An 18,016-nucleotide genomic window follows, 5' to 3' on the forward strand; every position below is an offset into this window, starting at 1 on the left:
TTGGGTCATCAGCTGATTTTTCGATCTTGGCCTTGATTGCCTTTGTCCTGATGTCTTGCTCCGGGGCTGCAAGGATCAGGCCTTCTGTCTCCTTCTTCAGGGTCCCATTCGTGAGCCAGAGCCAGGTCTTCTATTATTATTATTATTATTATTATTATTATTATTATTATTATTATTAATGGCCTTTGTCCTGATGTCTTGCTCCTGGGCTGCAAGGATCAGGCCTTCTGTCTCCTTCTTCAGGGTCCCATTCGTGAGCTTATTATTATTATTATTATTATTATTATTATTATTATTATTATTATTATTATTTTATTATGACACAGCAAACAAGATAGATATGCTGGATTTCATATCACAAGTCGAACACTTCCCAAGTGTCTAGGACTGTGTGATGTATTTTCGGATGATGTGCGCAGATCCCAGCAGGGTGGCCTTTTGCAGTTGGCAGATCTTGATTTTGTCAATGTCTACTTTTTCCAAATGCCGGCTGAGATCTTTTGGCACGGCACATAATAATAATAATAATAATAATTATTATTATTATTATTATTATTATTATTATTATTAACAGTAATGCTACTCTGCCTGGTAATGTTGGGCCCTTTCCCTTAAGAATTATTCTGAACCTCAAAGCTTATTGTAATGTGTCTTTATAGGAGAGACGACATGAGCCAGAAACCCTGGAAGTTCTTCTGACTCTTTGAACTGCACGTCCTATGGAAAATTCCCGATGGCTCTTGGGTGGCCTGACGGAATTGCACTTTCCGTGCCTTGTCAGCCCTTGAGTTTTTTCCTCCCACAAAGTGTTGCTTTTTGTGTAAATGGTACACAATGCAACTGGTAGAGAAAGACAGGCATACTTAGGATTGCTTTACAGAAAGAGTTTATTGGGATGAATGGATGGATGGATGGATGGAATAATAGAATCCTAGAGTTGGAAAGGGCCCTCAGAGGTCATCCAGTCCAGCCCCATCCTGCCAGGCAGGAGGACACCACCCAAGCCCTCTCGACAGATGGCCATCCAGCCTCTGAAGTGGGAAGCCAAGGTGGCACCTGGAGGACTTCCTGGCGGCTCAGAGGAAGCACTGCTCTTCGGTTTCCTCCAAACTGAGCTTGCAGATGAAGCTGTTCTTCACATCGCAGGTTTCATCGTTCCACTTCTTAAATTCTGAATGGTAAGAAAGAGGGATTAGTTGGGGAAATGTTTGGGAGAAGCAGAAGCAAAGGGCCCTGGATGAGCTCGATTATTCCTCCCTTTCCTGACGGAGGCAAGGCTTTCTCTGGCGCTTCTCTTCCTCCCTCTCCTTCTGGTGCTTCCATCACGTTTGTGTCCTCTCTTCTCCCATGGACTCTCCCTCCAAGAGTGAATCTACACTGTGGACTTAATGCACTTTTGTTACCAAAATCATCTGTCTGTCATAAGAGATCAGTGTAGGTCCATTGCCTGGCACACCATGCTACTTTGAAAGTCAGGAAAACCGTGACCGGGTTTGAAGGCAGTAACAGAATTTTATTCATCTGGCCAGATGGATGTCAAAACAGTGTAATCGCTTCAAAGAGCCGACATAACAAAGAGCCGAGAGATCATGAGTTCGAAGCCCAGGTCGGGTTAAGCCTCTGACCATAAAAAAAAAAATAGCCCCGGCTTGCTGTTGACCTAGCAGCCCCGAAAGACAGTTGCATCGGTCAAATAGGGAAAATTTAGGTACGCTTTATGCGGGAGGCTAATTTAACTAATCTACAACACCATAAAAAAACTGCTCACGAGGAAAAGAAGAGGAAGAACAGCCACCAATGGACGGTGAAGCAACAGCTCCCCCTGTGGCCGGAATCGTGAAGCTGGAAAGATGTTAAAAATGCCTCTGTGTCTGTCTAAAACTGAATGTTGTTTGTCTGTTGGCATTGAATGTTTGTCATATATGTGTTCATTGTAATCCGCCCTGAGTCCCCTTCGGGGTGAAAAGGGCGGAATATAAATACTGTAAATAAATAAATAAATAAATAAATAACATACAATACAGCGCAAAGCATTTTATTCCTTCCCTAATGGCTCAGGAATGGTCAAGCTAGGATCCAAGCTGTCATTGGCTAGGGATTCCCTGTGATGTCAGAGGTGGGCGGAGTCTCCCTTGTGGCAGGAAAATGGAGAGCTGCTATTTGTCCATTTGAAGCTGGAGCCATTTGGAAAATCTTCCCAGGAGGAAAAGGTCAAGACTTGGGAAATGGTCTGAAATAGTCCCGGGTGGGATTATGGGGTTAGAATAGGTACCAGCCCCGAGACAAAAGATAAAGCTTATGCAAATATATACAACTGAATAAGAAGGCAACGTAACATCATATAGATTTCATTGAGGTGCATCTTCCATCTGATATTTCTGAAACACCTGGATGGCTTCTCGGAACCTGTCCTTGATTATATGTCTAAAGAGGCCTTGCTTCCCTCATGGGATTCCCTCTCAGCTGGATATCAGTCTGGCTTCCTGGATGTCACCCCCACCCTCGTTTTAGTTTAACAGCCACATATATACCTCATATACTCAAGTATAAGCTGAGTTTTTCAGCCCCCTCTGCTTATACTCGAGTGAGGGTCCTGGCCAGCTTATATTCAGGTCAGCTTATACTTGAGTATATAGGTAATCAGAGTTGAACAATCGTATCTTATTAAAGTCTTATTATTATCTTAAATTACAGTTTATGTAAATATTAAAAAACATTTAACCTACTCATGCCTCAATTTATTTTTGAAATTTACCAGTAGCTACTGGTAGTGGGAATGATTGTATATAGAGTTGTTTAAATGTAATTGAGTTATAGTGATGCAATGTGAGCTGGAGATTGCATCATGCACTGTCTGCTGTCCACTATGCGAGTGTGTAAAGAGTTAACTGTGTATTGCATCAGACAGCAGAGGTGGTTATAAATAGCTCCCTGTGTTATCTGCTCTGCCCTCTGCCGTCTGCTCTCTACCTCTCTGCAATCTGTCTGTATATATCGTCTTGAGAGTTTTCCGTTTGTTAGTAAACCTTTTGTAGATAGCCTTTATTGCTTCAGCTTCTTTATAGGTGCCAGTGATTCTTCGTTGATCTTCCGCTGCATGTGTGTTTATCCAAACCGCGCGCTCTGACATTTCCCACCCTCATCTTATACTCACCCTCATCTTATACTCGTGTCAATAAGTTTTCCCAGTTTTTTGTGGTAAAACTAGGTGCCTCGGCTTATATTTGGGTCCGCTTATACTCGAGTATATAGGGTAGTTTATGTTTATTTGGGTGCCTGGGAATATGTCTATGCATCCCAGTTTTTTTGTATACACATGTGAATTCCCCCCCCCCCCTTGTTTATTAATAAAGCATAAACCTGAATCTAGACAAGGAGATCTAAAGCATTTTATCAAGGCAAATTTCTTTAAGGGATGTGGGGCCATTGTTTTCTTTTGATGGACATTGGTTTCAGTCTGAGGGGAGTTTGCTGTTAAACCAGTTTTAAGCTTGGTAAATGATTCAGTTAATCCTCCCAGGAATGTTTGGGGCTGGGCTGGGGCTGGAAACCTGGCTAAGAACTGCTAGTATGCGTCCGTAAAAAATGTTATAAATGTATAGTTGCATTGTCGATGACTTTATAGTTATTATTAGTTATTGATAACACTTTGACCCTGCTTTCACTAACAAAGCTCCATATTATGCAATCTTGGGAGTTGTTGTTTGGTGTGGCAACAAAGAAGGCTAACATGTTTGGGAAATTACAACTTCCAGTTCCGTAGCATTGAGCCTTGGCACGTAATGTGGGGTTAAGCTTCATCTAGGACTTTTCTCAATACTTGAAAAAGAAGGGTTCTTGACCATTGTGCAAATAAATTCCTTTATATCCTCTCCATCACCACCTGCAAGACCCACCTGAGGACTTCCAGATCTCTGCGCAGAACTCTCCTCTGTTTTCGAAGTTGTTGGGCTCCTCGGGGCTCCACTGGCTGTGGTCCATGTGCTGGCCGTCCGTCCATTCCCATAAGAGGCGGCCTAGGAACTGGGGAAGAATCCAAAGGGACTTCCTTAACGCATTAGAGAGCTGGGCCGAAACTAACAGAACGGATTTCAACAGAGAAAAAAGAGTGTTACCCTTTGGCAATAGAAATGAAAGGCATTGATATGGGGTGTGGGGCACCTGGCTTGGAAACAGTCCATGTTAAAAGGATCTTGTAATATTAGCGGAGGAGCCTCCGGTGGCTCAGTGTGTTAAAGCGCTGAGCTGCTGAACTTGCTGACCAAAAGGTCCCAGGTTCAAATCCCGGGAGCGGAATGAGCGCCCGCTGTTAGCTCCAGCTTCTGCCAACCTAGCAGTTCGAAAACATGCCAATGTGAGTAGATCAATAGGTACTGCTCCGGCGGGAAGGTAACGGCGCTCCATGCAGTCATGCTGGCCACATGACCTTGGAGGTGTCTATGGACAATGCCGGCTCTTTGGCTTAGAAATGGAGATGAGCGCCAACCCCCAGAGTCGGACATGACTGGACTTAACGTCAGGGGAAACCTTTACCTTTGCCTAAATAAATATAACAATAATAATAATAATGCATTGCAGAATGAGATTGTACTGGGCAGCCTTTGTGGATCCCTTCTAATTATGATAGGATATAGACTTGGTTGGATAGTGTCTTTGTGCTGCTTTGAGTCCCCCTTGGGGAGATAAAGCAGGGTAGAAATTAATAATAATAATAATAATAATAATAATAATAATAATAATAACAACAACAACAACAACAACAACAACAACCCAAAATGCAGACTGTGGAAGAAAGCTGATGAAACATGGATCATATCCTCAGCTGCTGCAAGAAAATTGCACAGACAGACTACAAACAGAGGCACAACTACGTGGCCCAAATGATTCATTGGAACTTATGCCTCAAGTTCCACCTCCCAGCAGTAAAGAACTGGTGGGATCACAAACCTGCAAAAGTCTTGGAAAATGAGCACGCAAAGATACTGTGGGACTTCCGAATCCAGACTGACAAAGTTCTGGAACACAACACACCAGACATCACAATTGTGGAAAAGAAAAAGGTTTGGATCATTGATGTCGTCATCCCAGGTGACAGTCGCATTGACGAAAAACAACAGGAAAAACTCAGCCGCTCTCAGGACCTCAAGATTGAACTTCAAAGACTCTGGCAGAAACCAGTGCAGGTGGTCCCGGTGGTGATCGGCACACTGGGTGCCGTGCCAAAAGATCTCAGCCGGCATTTGGAAACAATAGGCATTGACAAAATCACGATCTGCCAACTGCAAAAGGCCACCCTGCTGGAATCTGCAGCATCATCCGAAAATACATCACACAGTCCTAGACACTTGGGAAGTGTTCGACTTGTGATTTTGTGATATGAAATCCAGCATATCTATCTTGTTTGCTGTGTCATAATAAAATAATAATAATAATAATAATAATAATAATAATAATAATAATAATAATAATAATAATACATCACACAGTCCTAGACACTTGGGAAGTGTTTGACTTGTGCTTTTGTGATACAAAATCCAGCATATCGATCTTGTTTGCTGTGTCATAATAAAATAATAATAATAATAATAATATACATCACACAGTCCTAGACACTTGGGAAGTGTTTGACTTGTGATTTGGTGATACGAAATCCAACATGCCTCTCTTGTTTGCTGTGTCATAATAAAATAATAATAATAATAATAATAATAATAATAATAATAATAATACATCACACAGTCCTAGACACTTGGGAAGTGTTCGACTTGTGGTTTTGTGATACAAAATCCAGCATTTCTATGTTGTTTGCTGTATCATACAATAATAATAATAATAATAATAATAATAATAATAATAATAATAATAATAATAATAATAATAATGCATTGCAGAATGGTATTTGACTGGATGTTCTTTGCAGATCCCTCCTAATTAGACTGCCTGGGAGTCTGGTGAAGTCTCCTTCCCTGGAGGTTTTTAAGTTGGATGGACCATCTGTTGGGAGTGCTTGGATTGTTTTTTTCCTGTATGACAGAAGGGAGACTAGATGTCCCTGTTAATGTGGGATTTGTGTATTGGTAGTGTTTAAAGGAAATTTGTGTCTTTTCTGTATTGCATACTGATTGCATCATCCAGAGTGTACTATAGTCTAGAAAGAGTTAATTACTAAGAAGATGTGATGACCTTGATGTGCGGCTGGAACTGGGGAGTGTCCAGACACAAGTGTGTGTGCATTGCTGATTGCGTTCTGAGTTGAGTCGAGTGCTGGATGGACCATCTGTTGGGAGTGCTTGGATTGTTTTTTTCCTGTATGACAGGAGGGGGGTTGGACCAGATGTCCCTTGGGGGTCCTTTCCAGCCCTATCGCTCTATGATCCCGTATGGCATTGAGGGTTTGGGGGGGGGGGATATAAACCCACCTTGCTGGGGTTGTGGAGCCCGATCCAGATGTCGCCATCAGGTTGGAATCTGGACAGGAACTTCTGGACTCGGCAGGCTTCCTTCTTGCTCAGGATAGAGACCAGGTGGGCGTTCCGGCTCTGGCATTCTTTCTACACGAAAGGAAAGGGGGGAGAAAGGTGTGACTTGGAGTTGTTCCCCTTCCAGGTGTCAATAGGGGGTCTTCCTTTTGGGGACCGCGCCCCACTCACCTCCGCCTCTTTCCAGTCCTTCTTTTGGGGGAAATAGCCGTAGCAATTGTCCTTGTAATACATCCAGTTTTCCGGACAAAGGGTAGCGGAGACTTTCAGGCCCGTCGCAGCTGTAATTACAAAATTAATGGGGCCTAAACAAAGAGGGAAGGTCCGGTCAGCAGTGGACAAACCGCTCTGGGTTTTAGTCTGAACTCTTTATTAGGATGATGATTATAATTCCAAAGTGTACACATTATCACACAACTATGGGTATATATAAAGCCACCAATGAACAGTAGGGTGGCACAGCATGTTAAAGTGCTGAGCTGCTGAACTTGCTGACCAAAAGGTTGGTGGTTTGAATCCAGGGAGTGGGGTGAGCTCCCGCTGTTAGCCCCAGCTTTTGCCATCCTAGTAAGTAAGTAGTAAAGTAAAAGTTTATTTGTATACCACCCTCTCTCCCAAAAGGGTCTCAGGGCGGTTTCCAATATAAAATCAGCATAAAACATTGTACAATAAAACATTGAAAACACTATAAAACGCTATAAAAATACAAAAAAAAACCCCATAACAATTGACTAAGACAATCACATAAACAGAAGCAATATAATCACTCAAATAACATATGAATCACAGAAGAAGAAAGAAAAAAAAGCAGTTCAAAAATATGGCTGTGTGTAATAATTTTTTTTATTTTTTTCCCCTTTTTTCTTCTTTTTCCTTTCTTTCTCCTTTCCCCTCCTCACAATTTTTGTACTGTAATTCCCTAAATTTCTGGAAAATCAATAAAAAACTATTCAATTTTTTAAAAAAGCAAACGTGAGTAGATCAATAGGTACCACTCTGGCAAGAAGGTAACGGTGCCCCATGTAGTCATGCCGGCCACATGACTTTGGAGGTGTCTATGGTCAACGCCGGCTCTTCAGCTTAGAAATGGAGATGAGCAACAACCTCCAGAGTCGGACACGACTAGGCTTAATGTCAGGCGAAAACCCTTACCTTTTAATAATAATCAAACATGGGTATCCTATTTGAAAGAAAACTTCCCAATCTTACACCAGGGTAGCAATATTTTAATAAAATATGGGCCAATCCTATTATTGGGTTGTTGTATGTCTTTCGGGCTGTGTGGCCATGTTCCAGAAGTATTCTCTCCTGACGTTTCGCCCACATCTATGGCAGGCATCCTCAGAGGTTGTGAGGTATGGATAAACTAAGTAAGGAAAGGAAAGAATATATATCTGTGTAGAGTCCAGGGTGTGGCAAGAGTCCTGATGTGGGCGAAACGTCAGGAGAGAATGCTTCTGGAACATGGCCACACAGCCCGAAAGACATACAACAACCCTGTGATCCCGGCAATGAAAGCCTTCGACAACACAATCCTATTATTATTTGGAGTCTCTTCTTGGTTTCTCCTGCAAGACAATCACACCGAACCCATGGATCAATCATGAAAACTTTGTGTAGCTTGCCCCCTAGTGGCTGTTTTAGGCATTGACACGAATCCAGGAGAAAAAGGGGGAGCCCACAGAGCACTGTTAGGGGTGGGCAGAATGATCGTTACTCCTCGTAAGATGTATAAAATTTGTTAAATTCATGCATACGAATCGATATTAGAAATATGCATGAAAGGGTGTGATGTCTCATGGGCCATGTAGTCCCGTTCCTAGTACTATTGTGGCAGACAAAGAGGAAAACTTTGGTTTCCCACCGTTTCAGCCAGAATTGGAGCCCTTGCACCTGCAGGATGTTTGCCCTCCAGAAGTCAGCCAAACAAGCCTTGGGCAGAATTCTCCCCCGTTCTCTCGTAAGGCTAATTATAATCGAGATAGAGGCGCTAGGGAGGCGAATCGCCGAAGCGGCAGAATCGCTGCCAGACAATTAGCTGATTAAGCCTGTTTCCCTTGGGAAATCTTAAGGAGTCATGCATCTGGACACAGTATGGGTTTCACTTCTTGTTCCCCAGGGAAAGTGTTCCTTGGCGGGGAAACAAGATCCTATATAGGTGTTTACCCGCAAGGAGATCCTTGCGGAGTCAATTCGTCAGCTTCAGGAGTGAGATCGTGTGTGGACTACGCTACTCCAGTTCCTTGTTTCCAGGACCTTGCCACGGACCTTGTTCTAGTTCCAAGCCTGCCTTGTCCCCGGACCTCGCCACGGACCTTGTTCTTGCTTCTTGCTTCTTGTTGCCACGTATCAAGTCTTGTTTGCCAAGAATCTAGTTTGTTTCCAGCCTTGTTGCCAAGCTCCATTGGACTAAAGGACCCTGTCATTTCCCCACACTATTGCTCGGCAAGTGTGTGTTTCGGTTATTGGATTATAACTTTGGACTCTAATATCACATATTGGACATTGTTTCCCTGGACTATATTTGACCTTTCCTGAAAGGTCTACTTCTGAACTATATTCTTCACTTGTTTTTATTGACTTTATATATTCCTTTAATAAAGATATTAGATAGATTCTGGTCTCTGCGCATGGTTATTGGTGCTCTGCAGCCTGGGTCTTGACAAAGGGGAAGGTTAGGAATTGAAACACTCACAAATAAGCCAGCCTTTTAGAGTCATTATAATAATAATAAATAAAATTATTGAGTCTGGAGCCTCCGGTGGCGAAGTGTGTTAAAGCGCTGAGCTGCTGAACTTGCAGACTGAAAGTTCCCAGGTTCAAATCCGGGGAGCGGAGTAAGTGCCCACTGTTAGCTCCAGCTTCTGCCAACCTACCAGTTCGAAAACATGCAAATGTGAGTAGATCAATAGGTACCGCTCCAGCGGGAAGGTAACGGCACTCCATGCAGTCATGCCAGCCACATGACCTTAGAGGAGTCTATGGACAACGCCGGCTCTTCGGCTTAGAAATGGAGATGAGCACCAACCCCCAGAATCGGTCACGACTGGACTTAACGTCAGGGGAAAACCTTTACCTTTACCTTATTGAGTCTGCAAAGTGGACTAAAGTAAGTAAGTAATAGTATAAATCTGTGCTAAATTGAAGTTCTATGGTGCTTTGATTGTGCCTTTCCGGCATGAAGGGAGAAGGGGGTTGGACTGGGTGGCCCCTGAGGATGTTCCTATTCTTATTATTATTCTTATTTGATGCACAACAAGATGAGTCCACAGCAGACAAGATCACTCTGCTGGATTTTGTACTGGATCACACGTTGGATCCTTCCCGAGTGTCTAGGACTGTGCGATGCATCGGCAAATAATTATGTGCAGATCCGAGTAGGGTGGCCTTTTGCAGCTGGCAGGTAGTCAATTTGTCAGCACCTTTTGTTTTCAAGTGCAGGCCAAGGTATTGAGGCACTGCACCCAGTGTGCCAGTCACCACTGGGACCACCTTTCCTGACTTGTGCCAGAGTCTTTGCAATTCAATCTTCAAATCCTCATATTGTGCCAGCTTTTCCAGTTGCTTCTCTTCAGTCCTGCTGTTGCCTGGAATTGCAGCATCAACAACCCATACTTTGTGTCATACCCCAGCCACCTCTGGCTTCTGAACCTGATTCAGAAATGAACTTTGACCAGGATGAAGCTTATTCTGACTTTTTACCTAGTCCACAGAGCTCCTTCCAATTACAGTTGCCGGCTGTTGATAGCTCGGATGATTCTTTAATTGGGAGAGAAACTGGAAATATTACTCCCATGGCTGAACCAGATGTTCTTAGTTCCCCAGAGAATGTGTCCTTCAACAGAAGGGAGTTTCTGTATCGCCAGAGATCAGAAAAACAAGGGCTTAGAAGGAGTAACCGCTTGGCATCTCGAGGGGATAATGGATAGAAGATTCCCTCGGGAACTTTTGGGGAGTTTGGCTTCCCTTCTTTGTGATCAGATCTAAGTTCCATAAAAGTGTCTCGCACTGTGAACACTTTGCGGTGTCAACGTAGCTATTTTCTGAGAACAGTTCACCGACTCTAGCTCCTGATTCTACTAAGCCAAGTTTCCTGTTCCTGGCGGCCAAGCCAAGCCGCGACTCCCAAGCAGACCCGGAGTAAATCTACTTCCTTGCCTTGTTCCTGAATCAAGTTTGGTCTTAGCTTCGGCTCATTCCTGCCTTGATATCAAAGACTTCCTAGTGACATTGGACTTTGTTACTTAGCCTTGCTTCCTTGTTTTCCCTGCTCAAGAACTTTCCAACAGTTTTGAGCGTGTTTCGTTTTCTGGACTTCGGACAATAATATTGGACATTTCCCTTCATTTCACTGGACTAATTCATACCTTTTCACAAAGGACTATCATCTGCTCAACCTTTCCATCTATTCTTTCCTGGATTAATTATTGTTTTAATAAAGATATTATATGATTATTGGTCTCTGTCTGGTTTCCAGTGCTCATGCTGCCTTGGGGTGTTACACTTTGCTTTTCCCCACGATTGTGAGGTCAGGAGTCTTGTGCTCCAAAACTCTGTCAGCCTGAAGTCCCAGAGTAGTTTGACGTACTCATTTTCTGTAACTTTTTCCGGCTTGTGATCCCACCCATTCTTTGTCGCAGGCAGATGGTACTTGTGCTTGGAACTTCAGAGGCAGAGCATACAACAGAGACAGACTTGCTTTTCCCTGAGGCTTAGAGAGAAGGAGAAGAAAAGCAGGTGTGTGAGGAACGATGTCATGGGAGGAACTGAACCACTTTTAAAGTGGTTCCTGCTGGTGCCATCCGTTGTGAGAGCAATGTTGTATTCAAGTGAACAATTCTTGGTTCCTGGTCCTACCTTTCTGGATTCATGTATTCAAGTTTCTAAATTTGTTCCTGTTTCTTGTTTCATGTGTGGCATAGGTTGCCTGTTTTGGATTCATGCTATCATGTTTATGAATATATCTGTGGACTGATTCTTGAGACTGTATTTGAAAGGATTTTGGAATATTGACATCTTGGAAATAACTTTTTAAACTTTAATTCTCCTTTTTGGATTTGCTTATTTTTATATATATACCCTTCTCTTAATAAACGTTTACTTACTGGATCACCTGGACAAAGTGTGGTGTGTGGTGAAGAAGTGTTTCAGGGCAACAATTGGGCAAGTTTCGATTCTTAAGTTTTTGTTGCAGTCCACACCCACATGTCGGATATGGCCTCATAAGCACGAATTTAACAATTTTAATACGACTAATGAGGACTAATGAAAATATTTCACACCCCTACTATATACGAGGGTTGAATGAAAAGTAATACCTCCACCTTTGTTACGGGTTTGGTTAGGAATATTTTAATAAATCAAATGCAGAAATAATCCTTAGAATGTGCTCTTTAACTTCTATTCACTTTTCCACATAATCACCAGACAATTGGAAACATTTCTGCCAACGATGAACAAGTTTTCTGAAACCGTCACGGAAGAAGTTGACACTCTGTTTCCGCAACCGGCGTCTCACAGGACTCGTCATGCACAGATCTTCCAATAGACAAGCAAAGCAATATGTGACCCACACATTCTTGTGAAATGCCAATGATGCTTGAAATTTCTCTCTGAGGGATATGATGATCGTCCTGAATCAATCTATCAACCTTTTGCTTGTGAAACTCGGTGGTTGCTGCCACAGGACGTCCAACTTTTTGTTTGTCACGCAAGTCAGATGTTCCCACCTCAACATCTTTAAACTTACTTGCCCAACGACGCACAGGACTCACATCGACACAATCCCCATAAACAGCATGCGTTCTCTGATGAATCTCCTTTGGGGTGACACCTTCTGCAGTCAAGAATTCAGTGACTGCACGTTGCTTAAGTCTCATTGACCGACTGTCTGCACAGGGTTCCATATGTTGCACTTTAACAACACAACTGTTCAATGCTAAGGCTTCCCGTCTGCGCAGGGTTCCATACTTTGCACTTTAATGACACAACCGTTTAATGCTAAGGCTTCCCCGTCTGCGCAGGGTTCCATACTTTGCACTTTAACAACACAACCGTTTAATGCTAAGGCTTCCCTGTCTGCACAGGGTTCCATATGTTGCACTTTAACAACACAACCGTTCAATGCTAAGGCTTCCCCGTCTGCGCAGGGTTCCATACTTCACACATTAACAACACAACCGTTTAATGCTAAGGCTTCCCCGTCTGCGCAGGGTTCCATACTTCTCACTTTAACAACACAACCGTTTAATGCTAAGGCTTCCCCGTCTGCGCAGGGTTCCATACTTTGCACTTTAACAACACAACCATTTAATGCTAAGGCTTCCCTGTCTGCACAGGGTTCCATATGTTGCACTTTAACAACACAACTGTTCAATGCTAAGGCTTCCCGTCTGCGCAGGGTTCCATACTTTGCACTTTAACGACACAACCGTTTAATGCTAAGGCTTCCCTGTCTGCACAGGGTTCCATATGTTGCACTTTAACGACACAACCGTTTAATGCTAAGGCTTCCCTGTCTGCACAGGGTTCCATATGTTGCACTTTAACGACACAACCATTTAATGCTAAGGCTTCCCTGTCTGCACAGGGTTCCATATGTTGCACTTTAACAACACAACTGTTCAATGCTAAGGCTTCCCCGTCTGCGCAGGGTTCCATACTTTGCACTTTAACGACACAACCGTTTAATGCTAAGGCTTCCCTGTCTGCACAGGGTTCCATATGTTGCACTTTAACGACACAACCGTTTAATGCTAAGGCTTCCCTGTCTGCACAGGGTTCCATATGTTGCACTTTAACAACACAACCGTTCAATGCTAAGGCTTCCCCGTCTGCGCAGGGTTCCATACTTTGCACTTTAACGACACAACCGTTTAATGCTAAGGCTTCCCTGTCTGCACAGGGTTCCATATGTTGCACTTTAACAACACAACCGTTTAATGCTAAGGCTTCCCCGTCTGCGCAGGGTTCCATACTTTGCACTTTAACAACATAACCGTTCAATGCTAAGGCTTCCCCGTCTGCGCAGGGTTCCATACTTCACACTTTAACAACACAACCGTTCAATGCTAAGGCTTCCCCGTCTGCGCAGGGTTCCATACTTCACACATTAACAACACAACCGTTTAATGCTAAGGCTTCCCCGTCTGCGCAGGGTTCCATACTTCACACATTAACAACACAACCGTTCAATGCTAAGGCTTCCCCGTCTGCGCAGGGTTCCATACTTCACACATTAACAACACAACCGTTTAATGCTAAGGCTTCCCCGTCTGCGCAGGGTTCCATACTTCGCTCTTTAACAACACAACCGTTCAATGCTAAGGCTTTCCCGTCTGCGCAGGGTCCCATACTTCGCTCTTTAACAACACAACCGTTCAATGCTAAGGCTTTCCCTTCTGCGCAGGGTTCCATACTTCACACATTAACAACACAACCGTTTAATGCTAAGGCTTCCCCGTCTGCGCAGGGTTCCATACTTCACACATTAACAACACAACCGTTCAATGCTAAGGCTTCCCCGTCTGCGCAGGGTTCCATACTTCACACATTAACAACACAACCGTTTAATGCTAAGGCTTCCCCGTCTGCGCAGGGTTCCATACTTCACACATTAACAACACAACCGTTTAATGCTAAGGCTTCCCCGTCTGCACAGGGTTCCATACTTCACACATTAACAACACAACCGTTCAATGCTAAGGCTTCCCCGTCTGCGCAGGGTTCCATACTTCACACATTAACAACACAACCGTTTAATGCTAAGGCTTCCCCGTCTGCGCAGGGTTCCATACTTCACACATTAACAACACAACCGTTTAATGCTAAGGCTTCCCCGTCTGCGCAGGGTTCCATACTTCACACATTAACAACACAACCGTTTAATGCTAAGGCTTCCCCGTCTGCGCAGGGTTCCATACTTCTCACTTTAACAACACAACCGTTCAATGCTAAGGCTTCCCCGTCTGCGCAGGGTTCCATACTTCACACTTTAACAACACAACCGTTCAATGCTAAGGCTTCCCCGTCTGCGCAGGGTTCCATACTTCACACATTAACAACACAACCGTTTAATGCTAAGGCTTCCCCGTCTGCGCAGGGTTCCATACTTCTCACTTTAACAACACAACCGTTCAATGCTAAGGCTTCCCCGTCTGCGCAGGGTTCCATACTTCACACATTAACAACACAACCGTTTAATGCTAAGGCTTCCCTGTCTGCGCAGGGTTCCATACTTTGCACTTTAACAACACAACCGTTCAATGCTAAGGCTTCCCCGTCTGCGCAGGGTTCCATACTTCACACTTTAACAACACAACCGTTCAATGCTAAGGCTTCCCCGTCTGCGCAGGGTTCCATACTTTGCACTTTAACAACACAACCGTTCAATGCTAAGGCTTCCCCGTCTGCGCAGGGTTCCATACTTCACACTTTAACAACACAACCGTTCAATGCTAAGGCTTCCCCGTCTGCGCAGGGTTCCATACTTCACACTTTAACAACACAACCGTTCAATGCTAAGGCTTCCCCGTCTGCGCAGGGTTCCATACTTTGCACTTTAACAACACAACCGTTTAATGCTAAGGCTTCCCCGTCTGCGCAGGGTTCCATACTTTGCACTTTAACAACACAACCGTTTAATGCTAAGGCTTCCCCGTCTGCGCAGGGTTCCATACTTTGCACTTTAATGACACAACCAAAGTCCCCCCTTTAGGGGTACACAGGTCAATCCCCCCCCCCAAAAGGGAGGCCTCTCTCTCACCTTTGATGAAAGGGGCAGAAGCCAAGCAGGTGAGGAGCCCCAGAGAGACGTAGGCTCCCGGCCCCATCTCCGGCTTTGTTCTCGACCTGGAAAGCGATGCGAGAAGAAAAGGAAAGGGGTCAAGAAAAGGGGAGCAGCGAGATGCCCCCCAAATAGGGTGACCGGGAAGGAAAGGACTGTCTGCACACCTTTTATAACTTCTCAGGAACCATAAAGGAAGCTGCACAGCAGAACTTACATACAGGAAACAGGAAGCAACAGGATCATAGGAAAAGCAGATTATTAGAGAAGGCTTGAAGGAGGTTGTCATTTCCAACAGGCTAACAGCATCCCATCCGTTCCAGCTGGAGTGCAATCAGCGGGTCCTCCAGTTGATTTTAGACTACAAATCCCATCACCCACCCCCTTTTCCAATGGGGAAGAGTGCTGGGCATTGCAGTCCCACAACAGTCAGGAGGGTCTGAGGAGTCATTCTATTAGTTGAAGCGACTCAGGAAGCGGCTGGGTCTACTTTTCATGTGTTTGAACCCTGCCTTTGGGTGCTGTAGTTTTCCAAGGTCTTTCATCTCCTCTGCCTCACTGTCACAACTCTCCAAGGATTCCATTGTAGCCAACCAACCATGGCATTTGAAGTGGGGTTAAGGTGCATGCATCCGTGAATTCAACTTATGTTTTTAATACCTATTTTGTATGCTCACTTTTTATGACTGTTTTTATTGTTGATTGATTTGTTTTATTGCATTGTTTGCTTTTATATTGTTATGTCCGGGCATGGCCCCATGTAAGCCGCCCCGAGTCCCTTCGGGGAGATGGGGCGGGGTATAAGAATAAAATTATTATTATTATTATTATTATGCATTCCACTGCGGACCTTGGCAAACTACAACTCCCAGGACCCCACGGCAGTCAAAGTGGCATCCAGATGCATCCGTACTGCAGTCCAGATGCACCCAGAGAAGGCCATGGATCACATTGCATTGAGCCTTGGCAGTTAAAAGTGTGGTCAAGTTGCATTCATTTCCTCAGTGCAGATGCACTACAAAGCCCTTTCTACACGGCCATATAATCCAGATTATCAAAGCAGATAATTTGGATTTTATGAGGCAGTGTCGAAGGGGCCTGAGGCTGGATCTACACTGCCCTCTATCCCAGGATGTGACCCCAGATTATCTGATTTGAACTGGGTTATATGTGCCTACATTGCTACATAATCTGGGATAAACAGATAATTTGGGATAAGATCCTGAGGCCCCTTCTATGCTGTCGTTATATCCCAGGATCTGGTCCCAGATTATCTCCTTATCCCAGTTTATCTGGCAGTGGAGACTCACATAATCCAGTTCAAGGCAGATAATCTGGGATCAGATCCTGGGATGTACAGCAGTGTAGGTCCATTCCCTGACTTCAGTGACCGGGTCACTGGGCAGTTGGGACGCTGAACTCCATGGGTCACCCACTCACCTGTCTGTGTGCAAGAAAGGTCTTCCGTTGCAGGTGACACCTGAGAACAGGTAAGCACAGGTCCCTTTATATACCTCTCAATGGGGAGGGAGGGACTCTGCCTGACCGCTGCAGCCCCCAACGCTCATGCCAATCAAGGCAATCCGGCCTCCCGGCCTCCATCCCAGCAGAGCCAACTGGACCAGAGCCCAAAGGAGGGGCAGCGAAGGGGACACGCCTTTCCTCTTTGATAGCATCATAGAGTTGGAAGAGACCACATGGGCCATCCAGTCCAACCCCATTTGGCCATGGGAGGAAAAGCACAATCAAAGCATCCCCGACAGATAGCCTTCCAGGCTCTGTTTAGAAGCCCCCAAAGAAGGAGCCTCCACCAGACTCCAAGGCAGAGAGTTCCACTGCTGAACAATCTTCTTACGGTCATGAAATTCTTCCTCGTGTTCAGACGAAATCCCCTTTCCTGTCACTTGAACCCGTGGCTCCATTGAGTCTCCAGGGCAGCAGAAAGGAAGGAAGGGTGTCTTCCTTGTGACACCCTGTCATATATTGATATGTGTCTCTCATATCTCCTCTCCACCTTCTCTTCTGCAGGCTAAACAGGCCCAGCTCTTTCAGATGCTCCCCAGAAGTCTTCTTCGTGGTCTCCAGAAATTGCATCCTTTGAGTCTCCCTCTTCCTCTGGACACTTTCCAGCTTGGAGTCAATCTCTCTTTTGAACTGTGGCCCACTGTTAGAAACAACAGTGATGCTTGGGAAGGTAGAAAGCAACAGGACAAGCAGAACAAGGCTGCCCAACATTTGGAGAGACTTCATTAAAAAAGCCATGGCATCCATGGTTTTGCCACATCTGTCCTGAGGCCAAAAAACAACCATCGGTCTGTGCAATCCTTTGGTTCCTGTTTTAGGGCCTGTGGATGCTTGCTCCTCCCTAGGAAAGGCATTTGAATACTTTTATGGTCCATTGAATGGAATCTGTTCTCAGACCTGGATCATTACTTCCCAGTCATGGAAGAGGACGTTTCCTCATGTAGCACAAAAACGAGGTTCCTGGTTGGAGCCACGTTCCTTAGCTGTGGCTTTATTGACCATTAAGCACTCACTCGGAGTCATGCTCATGCTCACTGAGGTTCAGAAATGGCATGCTCCTCTTGCTGTATTTCCCCATGTGCCCGATGTAATAAACTCAGATGGGAATCCTATTGGGGTCACCCAGTTCTAATAATATTAATATGATCTCTCCATGGAAAGGTCACTGGCTTCTTGTTCTTCCCAAAAGCCTTTATGGTCCTTGGTTTGGGAAGGGAGCATCACGGGG

At 44.6% G+C, this 18,016-nt stretch overlaps 2 protein-coding genes across 3 annotated transcripts in view; one reads left to right on the plus strand and one right to left on the minus strand.

Moving 5' to 3' along the window:
• The window catches only part of LOC100551841 (C-type lectin BpLec), a 520,120-nt gene that overhangs the window by 293,955 nt on the left and 208,149 nt on the right, over window positions 1-18,016 (plus strand). The window lies entirely within an intron of this gene.
• On the minus strand, window positions 874-16,799 carry LOC103281448 (regenerating islet-derived protein 4). Of its 2 annotated transcripts, none has more exons than XM_008123023.2 (6): window positions 16,705-16,799; window positions 15,244-15,329; window positions 6,651-6,760; window positions 6,420-6,551; window positions 3,897-4,023; window positions 874-1,171 (listed from the first exon to the last, which is right to left on the minus strand). In XM_008123023.2, the coding sequence occupies exons 2-6, from the start codon at window positions 15,308-15,310 to the stop codon at window positions 1,077-1,079; spliced, it is 531 nt and encodes a 176-aa protein (XP_008121230.2). In that variant the 5' UTR covers window positions 15,311-15,329; window positions 16,705-16,799; the 3' UTR covers window positions 874-1,076. The 2 variants fall into 2 exon arrangements, with proteins under 2 accessions (XP_008121230.2, XP_062839529.1); XM_062983459.1 differs by having other exon boundaries at window positions 6,651-6,784.

The sequence above is a fragment of the Anolis carolinensis genome, chromosome 5 (assembly GCF_035594765.1).
Source record: "Anolis carolinensis isolate JA03-04 chromosome 5, rAnoCar3.1.pri, whole genome shotgun sequence".
NCBI lineage: Eukaryota > Metazoa > Chordata > Lepidosauria > Squamata > Dactyloidae > Anolis > Anolis carolinensis.